The sequence below is a fragment of the Aegilops tauschii genome, chromosome 2 (genome assembly GCF_002575655.3).
Source record: "Aegilops tauschii subsp. strangulata cultivar AL8/78 chromosome 2, Aet v6.0, whole genome shotgun sequence".
Classification (NCBI taxonomy): Eukaryota; Viridiplantae; Streptophyta; class Magnoliopsida; order Poales; family Poaceae; genus Aegilops; species Aegilops tauschii.
In genome coordinates, this window is record NC_053036.3 from 379,411,075 (window position 1) to 379,435,367 (window position 24,293).

The following is a 24,293-nucleotide window of genomic DNA, read 5'->3' on the forward strand; positions in this document are numbered from 1 at the left end:
TTTCCGATTTGCATTGTTTCGGCAATACATTATTTTATACTTGTAGCTGTGTGCCTGTGCTGCCGCAGTTAACATTACAACAACAGCAGCAGTTAACATTATTTTATACTTTAGTTATTGAAATCAAGTCATGATTTTATACTTGTCGTTAAGTCAAGTCCATCATTTCATACCATTAATTTGCTGATTCTCTCTTGCGTGGCATTATCGTTAACTGCATCACTTGGTTTGGTACCTGATTCTGACGTTCAGCGATTTGGAAGCCCAAATGCGCTTATTACAAATGGAGCTTTTCTGGCCGACAGGCGTCCATGGAAACATGCTGCTTCCACCGTCTGATCACTCATCAAATCATGCCTGCGGGCCTGCGGCTCAACGTCTGCATTGCAGCGCAACAAACCACTTTTCCCTCATAGTCTCAAGCCTCTCCTAATTCTCGACTGAGGACATCTGGTGGTGAACCGAAGCGGCCATCTAGGGACAAGAAAGCCGACCTCGTGACCTCTCGCAATTTACCGCCCTCTAGTAAAACAATTCTATCAGCCATCAGGATCATCTCCAGCCGATGAGCAATGATGACAACCTGAAAATGTGGGGAGAACATCATGAAAACAGGCAGACATAGAAATCTCTGAAGAACGATACTCCTACTGCATACGCCACTTACAGTGTGGCTTGCCATCAAATTCATCAGTGCTTCTTTCAGTAGCAGCTCAGACCTGCTATCCAGAGCAGACGTTGCTTCATCCAGTACCAGTATGGAAGAGTTCTGGTAGATCGCCCTTGCGATAGATAACCTGAGGATTGAAAATACGCATGGTGTTGGCTTGAATGAAACATCGAAACCAATTCAGTCAAAAAAGCTGACAGACATTGTGCTGGGGAGAATTTTACCTTTGTTTTTGCCCGCCACTTAAACTAGAACCTCTCTGTCCTACATACGAGTCATATCCCTCTGGCAATATCTTAATGAACTCATCGGCATTGGCAATCTTAGCAGCATTCTCAACTTTTCTCATATTAATATCTCCCACAGGGTCGCCATACGCAATATTTTTAGCAATTGTACCGGAAAATAACATCTATGAAATAAGAAGAAATGAACATGCATGAAAACAATGGCAGTGCAAAATGTGTTTAGTCCAACATGTAGAAATATTAAATTATGTGTGTTGGAAGCTGAGATACCACCAAAACAGAGTTCCATCAGGAGTTGCAAACAAAAGATTACCAAGATATCCTTTCGAACACCCCAAATGAGATGCTTTGAAACCGCAAAGACACAGAAGGAAATGATACACCACAGGTACTAACCGGGTCCTGTGAAACAAACGCAATATGTGTTCTCAAGCACTGCAACTGAATGTCTTGAATATCATGGTTGTCCAGAGCTATATATCCTAAAAGGGAAGTTTATCGATAGCCATCTTAGAAGATAATCATGAAGCTTAGATAACCAAGAAAACCAGAATTCATGATACCAAACTTGAGCTAAAAAGGTGAAACATGTAAGACCGTTTACAGATTCTGCACCAATGTACTACTGATGTTCAGTTCAATACCACTTTGTGGATGATAAAGACGGAGGAGTAATTTGGCAAGAGTGGTTTTCCCTCCACCAGATGGTCCAACAATAGCAATAGTTTCTCCTGCTCTGATATGAAGATTCACACCATCTACTGTTGGTGGCATACCAGCAACATATCTAAATGTAACATCATGGAACTTAATATCTCCCTTAACAGAATTTAAGTGAACTGCACTTGGTTTATCCCTCACCTACAGCACACGAAAGCAGCATGGATGTATGAGTTGCGACTTATGATAGAAAATTTCCTTGATAACAGAAATTCAAATCCAAGAACATAATACCACAAAATTATACTTTCTCAAAGGTATATGCTATGGAATTCGTTTCTCACACAACCAAATAGACTTCTTTTACCTTCAAGCAGTTTTCCACTAGAAAAACGTAATTAAAACCCCATGATCATCCAAACCAGAAGAAAATTACTTTAAGGATATTGCATTTCTCGAAAATAATACATATATTACATACATAAGAAACCTTAGAAAAAAATACTAATGATTTGTTCGATGATCTTATAATTTTAATAAAAAGCAGTCCTTAACAAGAGATGGCGATTACCTCAGGGATGAACCTTGTTAAATCAAATATGCGTTCTAATGCTGGTTCTCCTTGCTTATATTCATTGTATGCCTTGCCAAAATCCTACGCATGGAATAGATTCCCGTGAGAACCAAATCAAGAGTGTTGGAAGGAAGTGGTGCATGATAACATGCAATAAGACATGATGATACAAAGCATACTCAGAAATTCTCAAAAAGAGAGTTAACGCAAAATGAAATTCTCAAAAGAAAATGATACTCCCTCCATTCCCTTATACAAGGCCACTTTTGACTCATAATTTTGGTCAACAAAATATGGATTATATGTCATAAAAAATGTATCATTAGAAAGTTCTTTGAAATTTGCATCCAATGACGTACTTTTTATGGCATATAACTCACTTTTTGTTGATAAAATTAATGGTCAAAGTTAAGTTTATTATCATACTTATACTTACCATAAAAAATTGATGATATTTGCTTCTATACAGCTACAGAAATAAAAAGCAACAACAATTGTTTTTGCATATTCCGGTACAATAGCTCTTCAGGTGCAACAGGGTTTTTTTGGGGGGTGGGGGGTGGGGGTGGAAATGCTGTATGCGTCCCGTCAAATGTAAAAGAAGATGTGCACGTAATTTTTCTTTTCTTCAGAGGACAAATGATTAATTAGTTGGACTCCCAATTCTATGAACATCATCAATCCGATGCAAGAAAATGATATTAACACAACATCCAAATGTTTTATACACTTATTTGTACTTCAGTAACATTCATGCAGGGGAAATAAGCGACGATACAGCATATAGTAAGAATTGACAAATGTAAATGCTCAGCAGCAATTGTGATACCTGAATAGGCTCAACAAAAAGAGCAAGTGCTGTTAGGAAAGAAAGAAACCCCTCGGGATCAAATGTGGTTCCAGAAACTGCTACTGAACCAGCACAAAGCACTACCAGGCCTGCAATGTATGTAGTACGAACAGCTTGAGGTATGAGAGCTTTCATCTTCTTCTTACCCAAATTATTCTTCAGATCAACAAAAGCCAACTCATGGAATCTTAACATCTCTTTGTGCTCCCCATTGTTTACCTTCACAGTGAGCATCGATGGAAGTACCTACAGAGGGCATTCAAGTAAACAACAATTTTTCGTGCATAGCCTTGTATGTTTGTTATACATGAACTAATTGAGTGCTACTGAACCAGACATCGTTGAGATAGGCTGCGAGCATGGCGAGGCTAAGACGCGCCTCCTTGGATATTTGACGGAGTCTTTCACCAAGCTTTGCAATGACTATGGACATGCATGGAATTACCTATCCATGTAATGTAGAGTGGAGATTAAACAGTGCACACATAACTATAGAAGTTACCATGAAAGAGCAGGCCAAACTAGTATGAGATTTGTTACCATTGCTGCAACTAATGAGAGCTGGGGATCTATCGCCACCATTTGAGTACCCATTGCTATCAATTGCAAGCTTGTCGGCACAATTGTCTGCATGAAAATGAGAAATAAAAATTAGCATGGCACAATTACCAGTGCAGTAAAACGATCCACTATTCCATGACTATCAAGTATGAGGAACGTTCAAAAAAGGGAGTGAATTTCTACAATCAATGATTATACTGACTGCTGAGGGAGCATTTCTCCAAACAGCTTTCGTACATTTTATCAAACACGTCTATCTAGCAGGGTGCAAGAACCTCACATTGAGAACAGAGTACACAGCGTCCGCAACGTCGTCCGCCTCATCCGTGATCCGGTGCGCGATGTCTCCTGCGGCCATCCCTTCTCTGCCATCGAAAAACGCGAGGTCACGCGCAAGCAAACGCTCGAAGGCGCGCTCCCGGAGGCGCCATACCGCCCGCAGCGCCGCCTCCCAGAGCAACGCCTGCTGCACGTACGCCGCGGCCGCGCGCGCAGAGGCGAAAGCCGCGAGCGCGACCACGCCCCTGGAAACCTCGGCCGATACGCCCCCGCCTACGCCGGCGGCCAGAGCGCGCGGAAGGCGCCCCGCGGCGGGCACCGTGCGCGAGAGGCAGTACACGGCGGCGGCGGCGCACGCCCACCCCTTCGCGATGGTCCGCCACTCTGCGGCGACGTAGGGGAAAACCTCAGAGAGTGGATACGACGGCGGGGGCGAGCAGTCTTTGGCGGCCCGCACGCGGAGGCGGATGGAGCACGCGGTCGTTGCGGTTAGAGCTAGGGCTCGGGAGCGCGATATAGCTCTGCCGCTTCGCAGTGAGATGTTTGGGGTGAATGCTCGGGATTGCGAGGAGAAGGTTGGAAGAGGTGCAGGATTCGCCATCGCCATGGCCATAGTCCATGCCGATACCTCGCCGCGGCGGCGCTGTGCGCTATGAAGCCTGGAACGCGATGCGAAATGTGCGGGAAGAAGAGGTTCTCTTCTGCCGGACGAACTGACCCTGAATCCCAAAAAATATGTTTTCCACGTTTGCAAATCGGTCAATTGAGAAGGAGAACGTTTCGGTCCACCACGACTGTGCCGATTTTGTCAACCTCAATCTGAAGATAATGTGCTCAGAGTGATAGAATGTGTGCATACGTTCATAGTAGAAGTGAGGGTAGGGTATGTGCATATATATCAACATATGTGTTGTATTGTGTTAAGATTCTTTTAAGAAGGAGAACGTTTTCAGAGTTTCATGGGGTAAATTGAATCAAATCATAGTTTAGGATTGTGACGTGAACCTTAGAACAAGTTCATTGTGGGTAAAGTGCACTTTTGGTATGAATCAAGTCTATTTCAAAGAAACACAGTACAATCATAACAGACGCTTACATAGAGGCACACACTCATCTCTATGAACACACATATTTATAAATTGCCCATATGAGCATTTTTTCGAGAGAATCTTGAGACTAGCCACAATGGGTACTAACATAGACTAGTAACATGACATGTTACTAGTCTATGTTGCTACCTCTATAGTGGGGAGTAACATATGTGTGGTAACATGTAACACTTCATTTATTAGGCTATAGACACATCTTGCCTTGATATGTGTGATGTTACTCATACTAGTAGTAACTAGCTATGTTACCACTTTCATCTCTTTCTTCATTTATTGCAATGCCACATCATCTATTTAACCTAGATATGTGTGATGTTACTACCTATGTTACTCCCACTGTGGGTAGTCTGAAATTGACAAAGTCGTCTTAGATGCCTCGTAGTTGACGCTCACACTATACCGCTTAAAAAGTAGGGCCGAAAAGCCTGTAATACATCCTAAAAATGCGATCACATGTGTTAAATCTAAGGCCCTGTTTGTTTGGAATTCTGGGACCGGATTTAGCTTTGCCAGTGAAGCCGAATCTAGAATCTGAAACAAACAGTTGTTTAAAATCAGCTTTGCCAGTGAAGTTGAATATGGATTTGGGCAATTTTTAGTGCAATATCCTGAAACACCTTAAAGTGTACTTTGGTGGCGAATCAGCTTTGCTAGTGAAGCGAATCCATATGTGATTAAAATCTAAGTGAAACTGAAACAAACAGGGCTTAAGACTTGAACCTAGATGGATAGCTTTCACCACAAAAAATCTAATCATGTGAGCTATGCTCAGTTCACGATTGAGCCTAGAATTGAAAAGTTCATATTGGACATAGGACGAAGAGTATTTTGATGTCACAACTGGACTCATACATTTCAATCACTGGATTCGAATTTACTAAACCTCCGTTACAAAAGAAGTATGACTAAACAAATTCATATTTTTGAGGTGACTAAAAAAATTCTTTACTATAGAGTATTATATTCAATAAATTTGTGGGTCTCCTTTTTCTAACTTGTGACATGGGCTAATTTTCTCTATGACCATTTATTCATCTCTATCAGGTATTGCTCGATTTTATTTAATAAATTACAAGGGCGAAATTTAAATTCTTTTCTTTTGCGAAAATATCAAAGGTCATATATCAAGTAGCACATACCCTTGCAAAAACACTACTACAAAAATTAAAAACTTTGTTCGATGCTGTGGTGCCTAAGTCTTCTTCCTACGACATCCAACGTCGAGGTGTTGTGAGCAAAAGTTCGATGCTGACTGGACCTCCATCTTAGCTGATAAACTTGTTGAGATCTAGGAGCTTGGAGAAGCAGCAGTCGAGAGGCCATCTATGTAGACCAGAACACGCCCGCGACCAATCTGCAAAGTAAAGCCCCGTAGAAAAAAAATGCCAGAGAGGGCCTAGAGAACACCCTAGATCTGGCCAGACCGGAAAACAAGCCTTACACACTCTTCGAGGAAGCCGGGATTGGCCAAACTTTGTTCGTCGGAAATAAACACTAAGATATTACAAGCAAGCCTTTGGGCCAGCTACACCTGGCGTTGTTAATGAAAGTGATACCTGAACTTTTTAGACGATTTTGTGAAATTTTTGGGAATATAATAAGGTTATTTTATTTATTCAAAGTTGTATGATAGCTATCTCTAAAGACATGTGTCGCCTATCTACACTCTTTCCCATAAAAATATTTTTTATTATTTATTTTTATTAATACTAAAGTGAAGTATATGAAAGCCACTTCTAAAAACACTTTGGATACACCTACGCGCCTTGTTCCACAAATAAGCTCAAAGTAGCTTAGGTCCTCCTCACATAGATAATGCCCATCAGTTATGCCCGTTGGCACAATCGCCTTCTTCGAATGGTGGTCGTATGGCATGGAAGCTACCCCCATCTTGCATGCGTAAGGGCATGGACTCGATTGTCATCCTCACCGCCTGAACCATCTGAAAGCATCATAATGCATGCATCTTCGAGAACGCTCAACCATCTGTCATGGCCATGATCAGCTCAATCGAGGAGGAGGCATAGCGTTGGAGAAAGGCAGACACCCGCAGCATCGATTGCATCATCCGTGTAACTTGGTGACTAAATCCTTTGGGCTGAGCAACCTTCCCTCCTACTCTAGGGTATCTGCTACTACGCTCTAGTGCGCACGTAGTATGGATATCCACCCCTTGTATTCTTTTCACTCTCTATAAATAAAATGATACACTATATCTGTATTTGCGAAAAATATGCCCATCAATTATGTTTTTTTACCTTGAGTAATTTTTTGTTGAGTTGACCTTGAGTAAATATTTAAGGTGTATGGGAGTAGCTTCCATTTACAAGTGCACCTTGACTGTAAGAGTTGAAATTAGAATCTTTTGGGATAAAAACTAGTTGAGTTACATTATGATTTTGAGTGTAATACTGAAAATGGTTTTTTTTTGTATGGTTTGTTTATGCGATTGGTGTTTGTTGTGTTTGAGTGATTGAACTGTCTCTATGCAGTATCTCAGTTATTGAACTTCTCATGCAATGAAACAGATTAGATCAAGCGACACTTGACCGCGTGAGCGATGATTTGCCGCGATTGTTCCAGCCATGCGTGGATGGATTATACGGGAAGGCAAGATGATCACGACCAACGTTAACGGAAGGAGAGGAATAACTCGAGTGATGTCACCGACGCACTAATTTACAGATCAATCTGGTGGATCGGCGCCTCAAAGTGCGCTTGCTTTCCTAGTCTTGCGCCACGGCCGTTGTGGCGCGTGATCCCGCGCCGGCGACGCATCGGCCACCGGTCTCAGGGTGCATAAACAGCTTGAACCTCCCGTCCTCCTTGCATGACTGGAGCAGCTCCTGCGACGGCAGCCGCATCTGCCGCAGCACGAGCCGGCCGTCCTCCCGGTGCGCCCGGAGGGTCAGCCACGGCCGCCCGCCCTTGCCGATGACCGATATCGGCGGCGGGAACGCCCTCCCGCTCCTCGTCCGCCTCGGCATCACGAACCCTTGGTCGGCTTCGTCGTCGACTTCCTGGAGGTGGTGTTGCTGCCTCTTGCAAGACTGGGCCCAGCCTTCGACCGCGGGGACGCCGTCCATGGCGACGTCGTCGGGGTCTAAGCTCTCGGCCCCGAGCGCCTCGGTGAGGAGGTCGGAGAAGGGGTGGAGCGGTGACGGTGATCTCAATGATGGCGCCGGACGGGGGCGCCCGGAGGGCCAGGTTGGGGCTAAGTAGGGCGGGAGGTGGAGCGGTGGGGGCGCCATGGCCGAGTGGACGGACGAACGGTCGTCGCGCGCAAGGGGAAGCACAGTGGTGGTGGATGGCAGTGTACGCGACGTACGTACGTGCGGCAGAGGTGGCCGGCCGCCGGCTATATATCCGTAATCGCGTGATGGCAGTTAAGATAATGGCGCCGATCGAGCTGATCGAGAGCGGGTCTCCGTGGGGGCCGGTGGTGCGCAGCCTCGGCTTTTGCGCTCGAGCGGGCGCATGCATGGCGATATGGCACGGATCAAGCGCCAACGGTAGGGGCCACTTGAGATACCTGGCCTCTCTCGGCTCTCGCTATCCGCAGAAACAGTCGTTTGTTGAAAGTTGGATAATGTGATCCGAACTAGTAGTTCGGAACTAAACGATCATCACCAACGCGGACCTTCAAACCTCCCACATTAGTTCGGATCATAAAAGTCATCAAACACGGTTATGTATCAATCCGCGCAGAGTCCAGACCATTTCCAAGCCCTCTTCTGACCGTCCAAACCCACCCAAACCCCTTCTTCCTCGCCCGAGTGTTCTCGCCCGGTGCCAGCTGCCCACATTCATGTCGCTGTAGGGCGTGCCACTCCACATTGCAGACGGCTCAGAACGGACGCGACCTCTCACTGCCTCCGCCATTGAAGCGGCGCGCCGACTGAGGGTGCCACCCGCTGCACGTCCGACTGAACACGCCTCCTCACCGCATTGAAACGCCTCCAATAAACCCGCGTGGAAGCCGAGAAACCTACTCCAGCCACACGTTCGTTCACGACCGGGCTGGCATTAAACGCAACGCCAGGCAAGCTTCCCCATCCGCACTCTATTTAAACGAGGCCAGACGCTGGGCAAGACTCGCACCACTTTGCCGCTCCCCATCTCCTTCTTTCACCATTTTCTCTGCCCTTTCGATGGCATCCGACGAGTAGGAGAAGCAGTTCTCCTGCATAAAAGCCGGCTGGGTGCAGGCCCGCCGAGCCCGCCGGATATGAGCGAGGCAATTCGTTGCTCCACCTCCCTCGCCTGGCCGACAGAGCAAGTTGCCGCCCCATGCCGGCGCGTGGTTCAACAACTCGCCACTCCAAGCCAGCTCGCGGCGGAGTGGCGAGTTGCTCCAGGCCAGCACGGCGGGGAGCACGGCGGCACAGGCATCATCGTTGTCGTGGCCGATGCCACGTCGTACCGCCCCTCCTGTGCCTGCGACTGCACCATCTGTCGTCAACGCGTGTGTAAACGTGTCCTCCCGATAGAGAAAGAAGCCGGCTGTGCGGAGATCAACGAGTCGGTGGCCAGCGCGTCCGCGTCCGCCGCCAACATCGAGGGAAAGTAGAACACGGGAGGCCGACGCCGCTTGGGTCCCAGGAAGACCACCGCCGAGGCGATGCCGATGTACACAGCCGGTGTCTTGCCCGGTTCTTCTTCAGTGCAGACCATCGTCGGCCCCCATCTAGGCTTCACGAAAGCGGAGGCGCCCCTTCCCCTCCGCCGAAGCATCAGCTGGCAGGGAAACGAGCTACCCTTTGCGCTGAAGTATATACCTCCCGGCATTTTAGTGCAGGCTACCCGACATGGGGAAGACAAAGCGATCCGCCGCGGCCGACAGTAGATTAGTGAAGTGTATCCGTGTCGTAGGAGTGGAGCTCCGCGCGACCGTATGTGCATATAGTTTTGCCATTTTTAGTTAAAATAGTCCAAAATGTAAACGTTTTCGGCCGATTTATATGAAATCCGTTATGTTTATATAAAATTCGGCCGTGTTTGCAAGAATTTCATCCGGTTTGTTGAAAAAGAGTTTGAAATGTATGCAACTACGGTTGGATGGCTGCCTTCCGCATCCGTGTTCACGGATTGGTCCCCCCTGTCTGCGGACGGATGCGGGAGGAACTTTGCGTGTCGCCATTGGAGATGCCCCAATAGTGTCAAAAAATAATTTTAGATTATGAGACAGTGGGAGTACCATTCTACCAATATGTGTATACCTTGTCATGTCCAGCTTTCTTTTTTAAGGAGATGTCCATCTTCCTTTGACGTTTGTGCTGCAAGGCCGAGCGTTACAGAACGCCAACGAAATCCGCGTGATGGAGGACGCTGTGAACCAACCTGTGGTTAGATGGTTAGAGAGACAGTGATATCTCCAGCCCACCAGAGTTTAAGTCCTAGTGCTTGCATTATTCCTGGATTTATTTCAGGATTTCCGGCGATGCGCTTCTAGTGGGAGGAGACGTTCCTGTCGACGACGAGGCGCCTACGGTGACTTCGTAAATCTAAAGATGATATGCCGGCTCAGTCTCTCGAAGATGCTCATACGGGTAGGGTGTGCGTGTTGCGTTCATAGGGGTGAGTGTATGCGCGTATGTTTGAGCACTTCCGTCTGTACGGTGCTAAAAAATTGTGAGTTAAAACTTTTGTCATGGTAAATCAAATTTTTTTATGACAAATTATATTCTTTAAGGATGGCAAGTTAAGTTGACGAGCGTGGTAAATCCGTCTCAATTCATTTTTGTTAGAAAATTGCCTTGCTTGGGCACTAAATTTGCCGTCGTCACGTCAATATAGATTGTCATGCCTAAAAATCTAACCTCAGATTTTTAGTGTTTTCTTTTATTTAAGTGGGCAAAAGTGTTATTTTTTCTTTGCAAATAGTGTTATGTTTTTTGTGCGAGGGTATGTGTGTAAAGTTGTGTTAAGTGTTTTTGTCCAATTATTACTCCTATAAAGGATGCTGGAGTACCTGCCTTCTAGGGGGCTTCGTGAAGGAAATATGCCCTAGAGGCAATAATAAAGTTATTATTTATTTCCTTATATCATGATAAATATTTATTATTCATGCTAGAATTGTATGAACCGGAAACAAAATACTTGTGTGAATACATAGACAAACAGAGTGTCACTAGTATGACTCTACTTGACTAGCTCGTTGATCAAAGATGGTTATGTTTCCTAGCCATTGACATGAGTTGTCATTTGATTAACGGGATCACATCATTAGGAGAATGATGTGATTGACTTGACCCATTCCGTTAGCTTAGCACACGATCGTTTAGTATTCTGCTATTGCTTTCTTCATGACTTATACATGTTCCTATGACTATGAGATTATGCAACTCCCGTTTACCGGAGGAACACTTTGTGTGCTACCAAACGTCACAACGTAACTGGGTGATTATAAAGGTGCTCTACAGGTGTCTCCAAAGGTACTTGTTGGGTTGGCGTATTTCGAGATTAGGATTTGTCACTCCGATTGTCGGAGAGGTATCTCTGGGCCCACTCGGTAATGCATATCACTATAAGCCTTGCAAGCATTGAAACTAATGAGTTAGTTGCAGGATGACGTATTACAGAATGAGTAAAGAGACTTGCCGGTAACGAGATTGAACTAGGTATTGAGATACCGACGATCGAATCTCGGGCAAGTAATATACCGATGACAAAGGGAACAACGTGTGTTGTTATGCGGTCTGACCGATAAAGATCTTTGTGGAATATGTGGGAGCCAATATGAGCATCCAGGTTCCGCTATTGGTTATTGACCGGAGATGTGTCTCGGTCATGTCTACATAGTTCTCGAACCCGTAGGGTCCGCACGCTTAAAGTTTGATGACGGTTATATTATGAGTTTATGTGTTTTGATGTACCGAAGATAGTTCAGAGTCCCGGATGTGATCACGGACATGACGAGGAGTCTCGAAATGGTCGAGACGTAAAGATTGATATATTGGAAGCCTATATTTGGATATCGGAAGTGTTCCGGGTGAAATCGGGATTTTACCGGAGTACCGGGGGTTACTGGAACCCCCAGGGGGTTTAATGGGCCTACATGGGCCTTAGTGGAGAAGAGGAGGGGCGGCCAGGGCAGGCCGCGCCCCCCTCCCCCTCTAGTCCGAATTGGACAAGGGGGGGGGAGCCCCCCTTTCCTTCCTCTCTCCCTCCTCCTTCCCCCTTCTCCTACTCCAACTAGGAAAGGAGGGAGTCCTACTCCCGGTGGGAGTAGGACTCCTCCTGGCGCGCCTCCTCCTGGCCAGCCGCCTCTCCCTCCCTTCCTCCTTTATATACGGGGGCAAGGGGGCACCCCATAGACACAACAATTGATCATTGATCTCTTAGCCGTGTGCGGTGCCCCCCTCCACCATAGTCCACCTCGATAATATCGTATCAGTGCTTAGGCGAAGCCCTGTGTCGGTAGAACATCATCATCGTCACCACGCCGTCATGCTGACGGAACTCTCCCTCAAAGCTCGGCTGGATCGGAGTTCGAGGGACGTCATCGAGCTGAACGTGTGCTGAACTCGGAGGTGCCGTGCGTTTGGTACTTGATCGGTCGGATCGTGAAGACGTACGACTGCATCAACCGCGTTGTGCTAACGCTTTCGCTTTCGGTCTACGAGGGTACGTGGACAACACTCTCCCCTCTCGTTGCTATGCATCACCATGATCTTGCGTGTGCGTAGGAATCTTTTTGAAATTACTACGTTCCCCAACACTTCGAAGGCGAGAGGCCCCTCTGCGCCGCTAGTTTTCAGGTGGCATGCAATGAAGGCCTCTTGGGGGCACTCTACACCGTCCGATCTGCCAGAACTGTGCGCACCCGAACGACCCGTCTGGCGGTCCTTGACGGGTGGACCACAGGCGGGCCCGGGGCCATCGTTATGCGGTGGTTTGGTGCCGCCCCCACGCGTGACGAGCCATCCGGACCCGTCTGTCGGCATCTTCGCCCCGTGTCAGGTTGTTCGGTTGCGATAGGCGGTGTACACGATGTTTGCGCATTGTTGGCATGGGCGGGTCAGCAGGCGCGTGGCCATCGTCATGCGCTGGTTTTGCGTCGCGCCCACGCTAGACGAGCCATCCGAACCAGTCTGTCGACATCCTCACGCCGCGTCGGGTAGTTCGGTGATGACAGGGGTGCACGCGACGTTTGTGCATCGCTAGTACGGCCGGGTCGGCGTGCACGTCCTGTTAGAAATATGCCCTAGAGGAAATAATTAATTGGTTATTATCATATTTCCTTGTTCATGATAAATGTTTATTATTCATGCTAGAATTGTATTGACCGAAAACTGAATACATGTGTGAATACATAGACAACACAGTGTCCCTAGTGAGTCTCTACTAGACTAGCTCGTTGATCAAAGATGGTTAAGGTTTCCTAACCATAGACATGAGTTGTCATTTGATAACGGGATCACATCATTAGGAGAATGATGTGATGGACAAGACCCAACCATAAGCTTAGCATCAGATCATTTAGTTTATTTGCTATAGCTTTCTTCATGTCAAGTATCTGTTCCTTAAACCATGAGATCGTGTACCTCCCTAACAATGGAGGAATACTTAGTGTGTATCCAAAGTCACTTCGTAATTGGGTGATCATAAAGGTGCTCTACAGGTATCTCCAAAGGTATCTGTTGGGTTGGCATGGATCAAGACTAAGATTTGTCACTCCGTATGACAGAGAGATATCTCTGGGCCCTCTCCGTAATACAACATCTTAAAGAGCTTGCAAGCAATCTGACTAGTGAGTTAGTCACCGGATCTTGTATTACAGAACAAGTAAAGAGAATTGCCGGTAACGAGATTGCACTAGGTATGGAGATAATCGAATCTCGGGCAAGTAACATATCGTGATTAAACAAATCCTTGACATCGTGCTTCAACCGATAAAAGATCTTCGTGGAATATGTAGGAATCAATATGGGCATCTAGGTCCCGCTATTGGTTATTGACCAGAGAGGTGTCTCGGTCATGACTACATGATTCCCGAACACGCAGGGTCGCACGCTTAACGTTCGTTGACGCTAGAGTAGTATTGGGATATTTGACAATTGGTATCCGAATGTTGTCCGGAGTCCCGGATGAGATCCCGGACGTCACGAGGAGTCTCAGAATGGTCGAGGGGTAAAGATTTATATATGGGAAATCATATTTTGGGTTCCGGAAAAAGATGCAGTTTTTTGGTATTGTACCGTGAAGCTTCTAGAAGGTTCCGAAGGATTCTGGAAGTCCACAAGTGGGTCCACCATGATCCAAGGGCTGGCATGGGCTGAGGAGAGGCACCCTGGCCTTATTGTTCTAGGCGCACCAAGTCCTCAAAAGCCCATGTGGCTAGGGAAGGGAAAAAAGGGGAGTCCTAGTAGGAATATGATTGGACTTGGAGTCCAAGTCCTCTCCCCCTTGGATGTGAAGGAAATATGCCCTAGAGGCAATAATAAAGTTATTATTTATTTCCTTATATCATGATAAATGTTTATTATTCATGCTAGAATTGTATTAACCGGAAACTTAGTACATGTGTGAATATATAGACAAACAGAGTGTCCCTAGTATGCCTCTACTTGACTAGCTTGTTTATCAAAGATGGTTATGTTTCCTGGCCATAGACATGTGTTGTCATTTGATGAACGGGATCACATCATTAGAGAATGATGTGATGGGCAAGACCCATCCGTTAGCTTAGCACTATGATCGTTTAGTTTGTTGCTATTGCTTTCATCATGACTTATACATGTTCCTCTGACTATGAGATTATGCAACTCCCGAATACGAGAGGAACACTTAGTGTGCTATCAAACATCACAACATAACCGGATGATTATAAAGATGCTCTACAAGTGTCTCCGATGGTGTTTGTTGAGTTGGCACAGATCGAGATTAGAATTTGTCACTCCGATTGTCGGAGAGGTATCTCTGGGCCCTCTCGGTAATGCACATCACTATAAGCCTTGCAAGCAATGTGACTAATGAGTTAGTTGCGGGATGATGCATTATGGAACGAGTAAAGAGACTTGCCGGTAACGAGATTGAACTAGGTAGATGATACCGACAATCGAATCTCGGGCAAGTAACATACCGATGACAAAGGGAACAACGTATGTTGTTATGCGGTTCGACCGATAAAGATCTTCGTAGAATATGTAGGAGCCAATATGGGCATCCAGGTTCCGCTATTGGTTATTGACTAGAGAGGTGTCTCGGTCATGTCTACATAGTTCTCGAACCCATAGGGTCCACACGCTTAAACGTTCGTTGACGATATAGTATTATATGAGTTATGTATGTTGGTGACCGAATGTTGTTCGGAGTCCCGGATGAGATCACGGACGTGATGAGGAACTCTGGAATGGTTCAGAGATAAAGATTGATATATGGGATAATAGTGTTTGGTCTCCGGAAGGGTTCCAGAATTCACCGGAAGGGGTTCCAGATGTTTCCCGAAATGTTTTGGTACGAGAACACTTTATTTGGGCCAAAGGGGAAAGCCCACAAGGTTTTTGGAAAGCGCAAAAGGAAGTTTTGCGGAGTCCAGGGGCCAGACGCCAGGGTCCCTGGTGTCTGGGTCCAGACGCCGGGAACCCTGGCGTCTGGCCCTGGAGTCCGAGAAGGACTCTTGCCTTTCGGGTGAAACCGACTTTGTGGAGGCTTTTACTCCAAGTTTCGACCCCAAGGCTCAACATATAAATAGAGGGGCAGGGCTAGCACCCAAGAGAGATCAAGAATCACCAAGCCGTGTGCCGACAACCCCGTCCCCTCTAGTTTATCCTCCGTCATAGTTTCTGTAGTGCTTGGCGAAGCCCTGCGGAGATTGTTCTTCACCAACACCGTCACCACGCCGTCGTGCTGACGGAACTCATCTACTACTTCACCCCTCTTGCTGGATCAAGAAGGCGAGGACGTCATCGAGCTGAACGTGTGCTGAACGCGGAGGTGCCATATGTTTGGTACTTGATCGGGATGGATCGTGAAGTTGTACGACTACATCAACTGCGTTGATAAACGCTTCCGCTTTCGGTCTACGAGGGTACGTAGACACACTCCCCCCTCTCGTTGCTATGCATCTCCTAGATAGATCTTGCGTGATCGTAGGAATTTTTTTGAAATACTGCGTTCCCCAACAGTGGCATCCGAGCCAGGTCTATGCGTAGATGTTATATGCACGAGTAGAACACAAAGAGTTGTGGGCGATAATATACTGCTTACCAGCATGTCATACTTTGGTTCGGTGGTATTGTTGGATGAAGCGGCCTAGACCGACATTACAAGACCGCGTTCATGAGACTGGTTCTACCGCCGTGCTTCAAACACAGGTGGCTAGTGGGTGTCTGTTTCTCCAACTTTAGTTGAATCGAGTGTGACTATGCCCGGCCCTTGTTGAAGGTTAAAACAGCACACTTGACGAAAAATCGTTGTGGTTTTGATGCGTAGGTAAGAACGGTTCTTGCTAAGCCCGTAGCAGCCACGTAAAACTTGCAACAACAAAGTAGAGGATGTCTAACTTGTTTTTGCAGGGCTTGCTGTGATGTGATATGGTCAAGACGTGATGATATATAAATTGTTGTATGAGATGATCATGTTTTGTAATAGTTATCGGCAACTGGCAGGAGCCATATGGTTGTTTCTTTATTGTATGAAATGCAATTGCCATTTAATTGCTTTACTTTATCACTAAGCGATAGCGATAGTCGTAGAAGCAATAGTTGGCGAGACGACAACGATGTTTCGATGGAGATCAAGGTGTCAAGCCGGTGACGATGGTGATCATGATGGTGCTTTGGAGATGGAGATCAAAGGCACAAGATGATGATGGCCATATCATATCACTTATTTTTGATTGCATGTGATGTTTATCCTTTATGCTTCCTATTTTGCTTAGTACGGCGGTAGCATTATAAGATGATCCCTCACTAAATTTCAAGGTATAAGTGTTCTCCCTGAGTATGCACCGTTGCTACAGTTCTTCGTGCCGAGACACCACGTGATGATCGGGTGTGATAAGCTCTACGTTCACATACAACGGGTGCAAGCCAGTTTTGCACACGCAGAATACTCGGGTTAAACATGACGAGCCTAGCATATGCAGATATGGCCTCGGAACACCGAGACCGAAAGGTCGAGCGTGAACCATATAGTAGATATGATCAACATAGTGATGTTCACCATTGAAAGCTGCTCCATCTCACGTGATGATCGGACATGGTTTAGTTGATATGGATCACGTGATCATTTAGATGACTCGAGGGATGTCTATCTAAGTGGGAGTTCTTAAGTAATATGATTAATTGAACTTTAATTTATCATGAACTTAGTCCTGATAGTATTTGCATATCTATATTGTAGATCAATAGCTTGCGATGTAGCTTCCAGTTTATTTTTGATACGTTCCTAGAGAAAAATAAGTTGAAAGATGATAGTAGCATTGATGCGGACTTGGTCCGTGATCTGAGGATTATCCTCATTTGCTGCACAGAAGAATTATGTCCTTGATGCACTGCTAGGTGAGAGACTTATTGCAGGAGCAGATGCACATGTTATGAACGTTTGACAAAGCTCGGTATGATGACTACTTAATAGTTTAGTGCACCATGCTTCACGGCTTAGAACCGGGACTTCAAAAATGTTTTGAACGTCACGGAACATATAAGATGTTCTAAGAGTTGAAATTGGTATTTCATACTCATGCCCGTGCCGAGAGGTATGAGACCTCTAACAGTACTTTGCCTACAAGATGGAGGAGAATAGCTCAACCAGTGAGCATGTGCTCAGATTGTCTGGGTACTACAATTGCTTGAATCAAGTGGGAGTTAATCTTCCAGATAAGATAGTAATTGACAAAGTTCTCTAGTCACTATCACCAAGTTACTAGAACTTAGTGATGAACTATAATACGCAAGGGATGACGAAAGTAATTCCCAAGCTTTTCGCAATGTAGAAATCGGCGAAGGTAGAAATCAAGAAATAGCATCAAGTGTTGATGGTTAACAAGACCATTAGTTTCAAGAAAAGGGTAAAGGGAAGGAAAGAGGAACTTCAAAGAAGAATAGCAAGCAAGTTGCTGCTCCCATGAAGAAGCCCAAAGCTAGACCCAAGCCTGGAACTGAGTGCTTCTACTGCAAAGGAAACATCACTGGAAGTGGAACTGCCCTAGATACTTGGAGGATAAGAAGGATGGCAAAGTGAACAAAAGTATATTTGATATACATGTTATTGATGTGTACTTTACTAGTGTTTATAGCAACCCCTCAGTATTTGATACTGGTTTAGTTGCTAAGAATAGTAACTAAAACAGGAGTTACAGAATGAACACAGACTAGTTATGGGCGAAGTGACGATGTGTGTTGGAAATGATTCCAAGGTTGATAAGATCACCGTCGCACACTCCCTCTACCTTCGAGATTAGTGTTGGACCAAAATAAATGTTATTTGGTGTTTGCGTTGAGCATGAATATGACTGGATCATGTTTATTGCAATACAGTTATTCATTTAAGTCAAAGAATAATTGTTGTTCTGTTTACATGAATAAAACCTTCTATGGTCATACACTTAATATAAACGGTTTATTGAATCTCGATCGTAATGATACACATATTCATAATATTGATGCCAAAAGATGCAAAGTTGATAATGATAGTGCAACATATTTGTGGCACTGCCGTTTAGGTGATATTGGTGTAAAGCGCATGAAGAAACTCCATGCTGATGGGCTTTTGAAATCACTTGATGTTTGCGAACCATGCCTCATGGGCAAGATGACTAAGACTCCGTTCTGCGGAACAAGGGAGTGAGCAACAGACTTGTTGGAAATAATACATACTGATGTATGCGGTCCGATGAGTGTTGAGGCTCGTGGCGGGTATCGTTATTTTCTAACCTTCATAGATGATTTGAGTAGATATGGGTATATCTACTTGATGAAACATAGGTCTGAAACATTTGAAAAGTTCAAAGAATTTCATAGTGAAGTGGAAAATCACCGTAACAAGAAAATAAAGTTTTTACGATCTGATCGTGGAGGCGAATATTTGAGTTACGAGGTTGGTCTTCATTTGAAACAATGTGAAATAGTTTCGCAACTCACGCCACCTGGAACACCACAACGTAATGGTGTGTCCGAACGTTGTAACCGTACTTTATTAGATATGGTGCGATCTATGATGTCTCTTACCAATTTACCACTATTGTTTTGGGGCTATGCATTAGAGACACCTGCATTCATGTTAAATAGGGCACCATCTAAATCTGTTGAGACGACACCGTATGAACTGTGGTTTGGCATGAAACCTAGGTTGTCGTTTCTTAAAGTTTGGGGTTGTGATGCTTATGTGAAAAAGCTTCAGCCTGATAAGCTCGAACCCAAATCGAAGAAGTGCGTCTTCATAGGATACCCAAAAAGAAACTTTTGGGTACACCTTCTATCACAAATCCGAAGGCAAGATCTTTGTTGCTTAGAATGGATCCTTTCTAGAGAAGGAGTTTCTCTCGAAAGAAGTGAGTGGGAGGAAAGTAGAACTTGATGAGGTAATTGTGCCTTCTCCCGAATTGGAAAGTAGGTCATCACAGAAATCAGTTCCAATGATTCCTACACCAATTAGTGAGGAAGTTAATGATGATTATCATGAAACTTCGGATCAAGTTACTACAGAACTTCATAGGTCAACCAGAGCACGACCCGCACCAGAGTGGTACGGTAATCCTGTACTGGAAGTCATGTTACTAGACCATGATGAACTTACGAACTATGAGGAAGCGATGATGGGCCCAGATTCCCTGAAATGGCTTGAGGCCATGAAATCTAAGATGGGGTCCATGTATGAAAACAAAGTGTGGACTTTGATGGAATTGCCCAATGAACGACAAACCATAGAAAATAAATGGATCTTCAAGAGGAAGACGGACGCTGATAGTAGTGTTGCTATCTACAAAGCTCGAATTGTCGCAAAATGGTTTTCAACAAGGTCAAGGTGTTGACCACGTTGAGATTTTATCACTCGTATCGATGCTTAAGTCTGTCCAAATAATGTTAGCAATTGTCGCATTTTATGAAATCTGGTAAATGGATATCAAAACTACATTCCTTAATGGATTTATTAAAGAAGAGTCGTATATGATGCAACCAGGAGGTTTTGTCAATCCTAAAGGTGCTAACAAAATGTGCAAGCTCCAGCGATCCATTTATGGACTGGTGCAAGCATCTCGGAGTTGGAATATACTCTTTGATGAGTTGATCAAAGCATATAGTTTTATACAGACTTGTGGTGAAGCTTGTATTTACAAGAAAGTGAGTGGGAGCACTACAACCTTCTGATAAGTATTTGTGAATGACATATTGTTGATCGGAAAGGAGTATTTGAAAGGAGTTTTTTCAAAAGAAATACCTCGGTGAAGCTGCTTACATATTGGGCATCAAGATCTATAGAGATAGATCAAGATGCTTGATAAGATTTTCAATGAGTACATACCTTGACAAGATTTTGAAGTAGTTCAAAATGGAATAGTCAAAGAAAGAGTTCTTGACTGTGTTGCAAAGGTGTGAAGTTGAGTAAGACTCAAAACCCGACCACGGCAGAAAATAGAAAGAGAATGAAAGTCATTCCCTATGCCTCAGCCATAGATTCTATAAAGTATGCCATGCTGTGTGCCAGACCTATTGTATACCTTGCTATGAGTTTGGCAAGGGAGTACAATAGTGATCTAGGAGTAGATCGCTGGACAGCGGTTAAAATTATCCTTAGAGGACTAAGGAAATATTTCTCGGTTATGGAGGTGACAAAGAGTTCGTCGTAAAGAGTTACGTCGATGCAACCTTTTAGACCGATCTAGATGACTTTGCGTCTCAATCTGAATACATATTGAAAGTGGGAGCAATTAGCTAGAGTAGCTCTGTGCAGAGCATTGTAGACATAGAAATTTGCAAAATACTTACAGATCTGAATATGGCAGACCCATAGATTAAAACTTCTCTCACAAGCAAAACACGATCACACCTTATTACTCTTGGGTGTTAATCACATAAGCGATGTGAACTAGATTATTGACTCTAGTAAACCCTATGGGTGTTAATCACATAAAGGTGTGAACTATTGGTGTTAAAACACATGGCGATGTGAACTAGATTATTGACTCTAGTGCAAGTGGGAGACTGAAGGAAATATGCCCTGGAGGCAATAATAAAGTTATTATTTATTTCCTTATATCATGATAAATGTTTATTATTCATGCTAGAATTGTATTAACCGGAAACTTAGTACATGTGTGAATATATAGACAAACAGAGTGTCCCTAGTATGCCTATACTTGACTAGCTTGTTTATCAAAGATGGTTATGTTTCCTAGCCATAGACATGTGTTGTCATTTGATGAACGGGATCACATCATTAGAGATTGATGTGATGGACAAGACCCATCCGTTAGCTTAGCACTATGATCGTTTAGTTTGTTGCTATTATTTTCATCATGACTTATACATGTTCCTCGGACTATGAGATTATGCAACTCCCGAATACCGGAGGAACACTTAGTGTGCTATCAAACGTCACAACGTAACTGGGTGATTATAAAGATGCTCTACAGGTGTCTCCGATGATGTTTGTTGAGTTGGCATAGATCGAGATTAGGATTTGTCACTCCGATTGCCGGAGAGGTATCTCTGGGCCCTCTCGGTAATGCACATCACTATAAGCCTTGCAAGCAATGTGACTAATGAGTTAGTTGCGGGATGATGCATTATGGAACGAGTAAAGAGACTTGCCGGTAACGAGATTTAACTAGGTATGGTGATACCGACGATTGAATCTCGGGCAAGTAACATACCGATGACAAAGGGAACAACGTATGTTTTTATGCGGTTCGACCGATAAAGATCTTCGTAGAATATGTAGGAGCCAATATGGGCATCCAAGTTCCGCTATTGGTTATTGACCAGAGAGTTGTCTCGGTCATGTCTACATAGTTCTCGAACCCATAGGGTTCGCATGCTTAAACGTTCGTTGACGATATAGTATTATATGAGTTATGTATGTTGGTGACCGAATGTTGTTCGGAGTCCCGGATGAGATCACGGACATGACGCGGAACTCCGGAATGGTTCGGAGATAAAGATTGATATATGGGATAATAGTGTTTGGTCTCCGGAAGGGTTTCAGAATTCACCGGAAGGGGTTCTGGATGTTTCCCAAAATGTTTGGGTACGAGAACACTTTATTTGGGCCAAAGGGGAAAGCCCACAAGGTTTTTGGAAAGCGCAAAAGGAAGTTTTGCGGAGTCCAGGGGCCAGACGCCAGGGTCCCTGGCGTCTGGGTCTAGACGCCAGGAACCCTGGCGTCTGGCCCTGGAGTCCGCGAAGGACTCTCGCCTTTCGGGTGAAATCGACTTTGTGGAGGCTTTTACTCCAAGTTTCTGAAGGAAATGTGCCCTAGAGGCAATAATAAAGTTGTTATTTATATTTCCTTATATCATGATAAATGTTTATTATTCATGCTAGAATTGTATTAATCAGAAACTTAGTACATGTGTGAATACATAGACAAAACAGAGTGTCCCTAGTATTCCTCTACTTGACTAGCTTGTTTATCGAAGATGGTTATGTTTCCTAGCCATAGACATGTGTTGTCATTTGATGAATGAGATCACATCATTAGAGAATGATGTGATGGACAAGACCCATCCGTTAGCTTAGCACTTTGATCGTTTAGTTTATTGCTATTGCTTTCTTCATGACTTATACATGTTCCTATGACTATGAGATTATGCAACTCCCGAATACCGGAGGAACACTTAGTGTGCTATCAAACATCACAACGTAACTGGGTGATTATAAAGATGCTCTACAGGTGTCTCCGATGGTGTTTGTTGAGTTGGCATAGATCGAGATTAGGATTTGTCACTCCGATTGTCGGAGAGGTATCTCTGGGCCCTCTCGGTAATGCACATCACTATAAGCCTTGCAAGCAATGTGACTAATGAGTCAGTTGCGGGATGATGCATTACAGAACGAGTAAAGAGACTTGCCGGTAACGAGATTGAACTAGGTATGATGATACCGACGATCGAATCTCGGGCAAGTAACATACCGATGACAAAGGGAACAACGTATGTTCTTATGCGGTTTGACCGATAAAGATCTTCGTAGAATATGTAGGAGCCAATATGAGCATCTAGGTTCCGCTATTGGTTATTTACCGGAGATGTGTCTCGGTCATGTCTACATAGTTCTCGAACCCGTAGGGTCCGCACGCTTCGTTGATGATTTGTATTATGAGTTATGTGATTTGATGTACCGAAGGTTGTTCGGAGTCCTGGATGAGATCACAGACTTGACGAGGTGTCTCGAATTGGTCGAGACGTATAGATCAATATATTGGAAGGCTATATTCGGACATCGGAAAGGTTTCGAGTGATTCAGGTATTTTTCGGAGTACCGAAGAGTTACGAGAATTCGCCGGGGGAAGTAGTGGGCATTAATGGGCCATACGGGAAAGAAGAGAAGGGCCTCAAGGGGTGGCCGCGCGCCCCCCATGGCAAGTCCGAATTGGACTAGGGAGGTGGCGGCACCCCCCTCTCTTTCCTTCTCCCTCTCCTACTCCTTCCCTCTCTCCCCTCTTGGAAAAGGAAGGGGACTCCAACTAGGATTGGGAATCCTAGTTGGACTCCCCCTATAGGCGCGCCGCTCCTAGGCCGGCCTCCTCTTCCTCCCTCCATTATATACGTGGCCAGGGGGCACCCCAATAGAACAACAGACAATCTCTTAGCCGTGTGCGGTGCCCCCTCCACAGTTTTACACCTCGGTCATATCATCGTAGTGCTTAGGCGAAGCCCTGCGCCGGTAACTTCATCATCACTGTCACCATGCCGTCGTGCTGACGAAACTCTCCCTCGGCCTCAACTGGATCAAGAGTTCGAGGGACGTCACCGAGCTGAACGTGTGCAGATCGCGGAGGTGCCGTGCGTTCGGTACTTGGATCGGTTGGATCGCGAAGACGTTCGACTACATCAACCGCGTTACTAAACGCTTCCGCTTTCGGTCTACAAGGATACGTGGACACGCTCTCCCCGCTTGTTGCTATGCATCTCCTAGATAGATCTTGCATGATCATAGGAATTTTTTTGAAATATTGCATTCCCCAACAGTGGTATCAGAGTCAGGTCTATCCGTAGATGTTATATGCATGAGTAGAACACAAAGAGTTGTGGGCGATAATAGTCATACTGCTTACCAGCATGTCATACTTTGATTCGGCGGTATTGTTGGATGAAGCGGCCCAGACCGACATTACATGACCGCGTTCATGAGACTAGTTCTACCGCCGTGCTTTGCACACAAGTGGCTAGTGGGTG

General features: G+C 45.0%; 1 protein-coding gene across 1 annotated transcript; it reads right to left on the reverse strand.

The window, feature by feature from the left end:
* Positions 1-148: 148 nt before the first annotated feature.
* Positions 149-4,658, reverse strand: LOC109786005 (ABC transporter B family member 29, chloroplastic). Its single transcript, XM_020344591.4, has 10 exons — positions 3,844-4,658; positions 3,543-3,629; positions 3,340-3,447; positions 2,982-3,248; positions 2,150-2,233; positions 1,563-1,779; positions 1,315-1,400; positions 895-1,082; positions 668-797; positions 149-583 (listed from the first exon to the last, which is right to left on the reverse strand). Exons 1-10 carry the CDS (start codon positions 4,453-4,455, stop codon positions 419-421), a joined length of 1,944 nt encoding a protein of 647 aa, XP_020200180.1. The 5' UTR covers positions 4,456-4,658; the 3' UTR covers positions 149-418.
* Between the last annotated feature and the right edge of the window lie 19,635 nt (positions 4,659-24,293).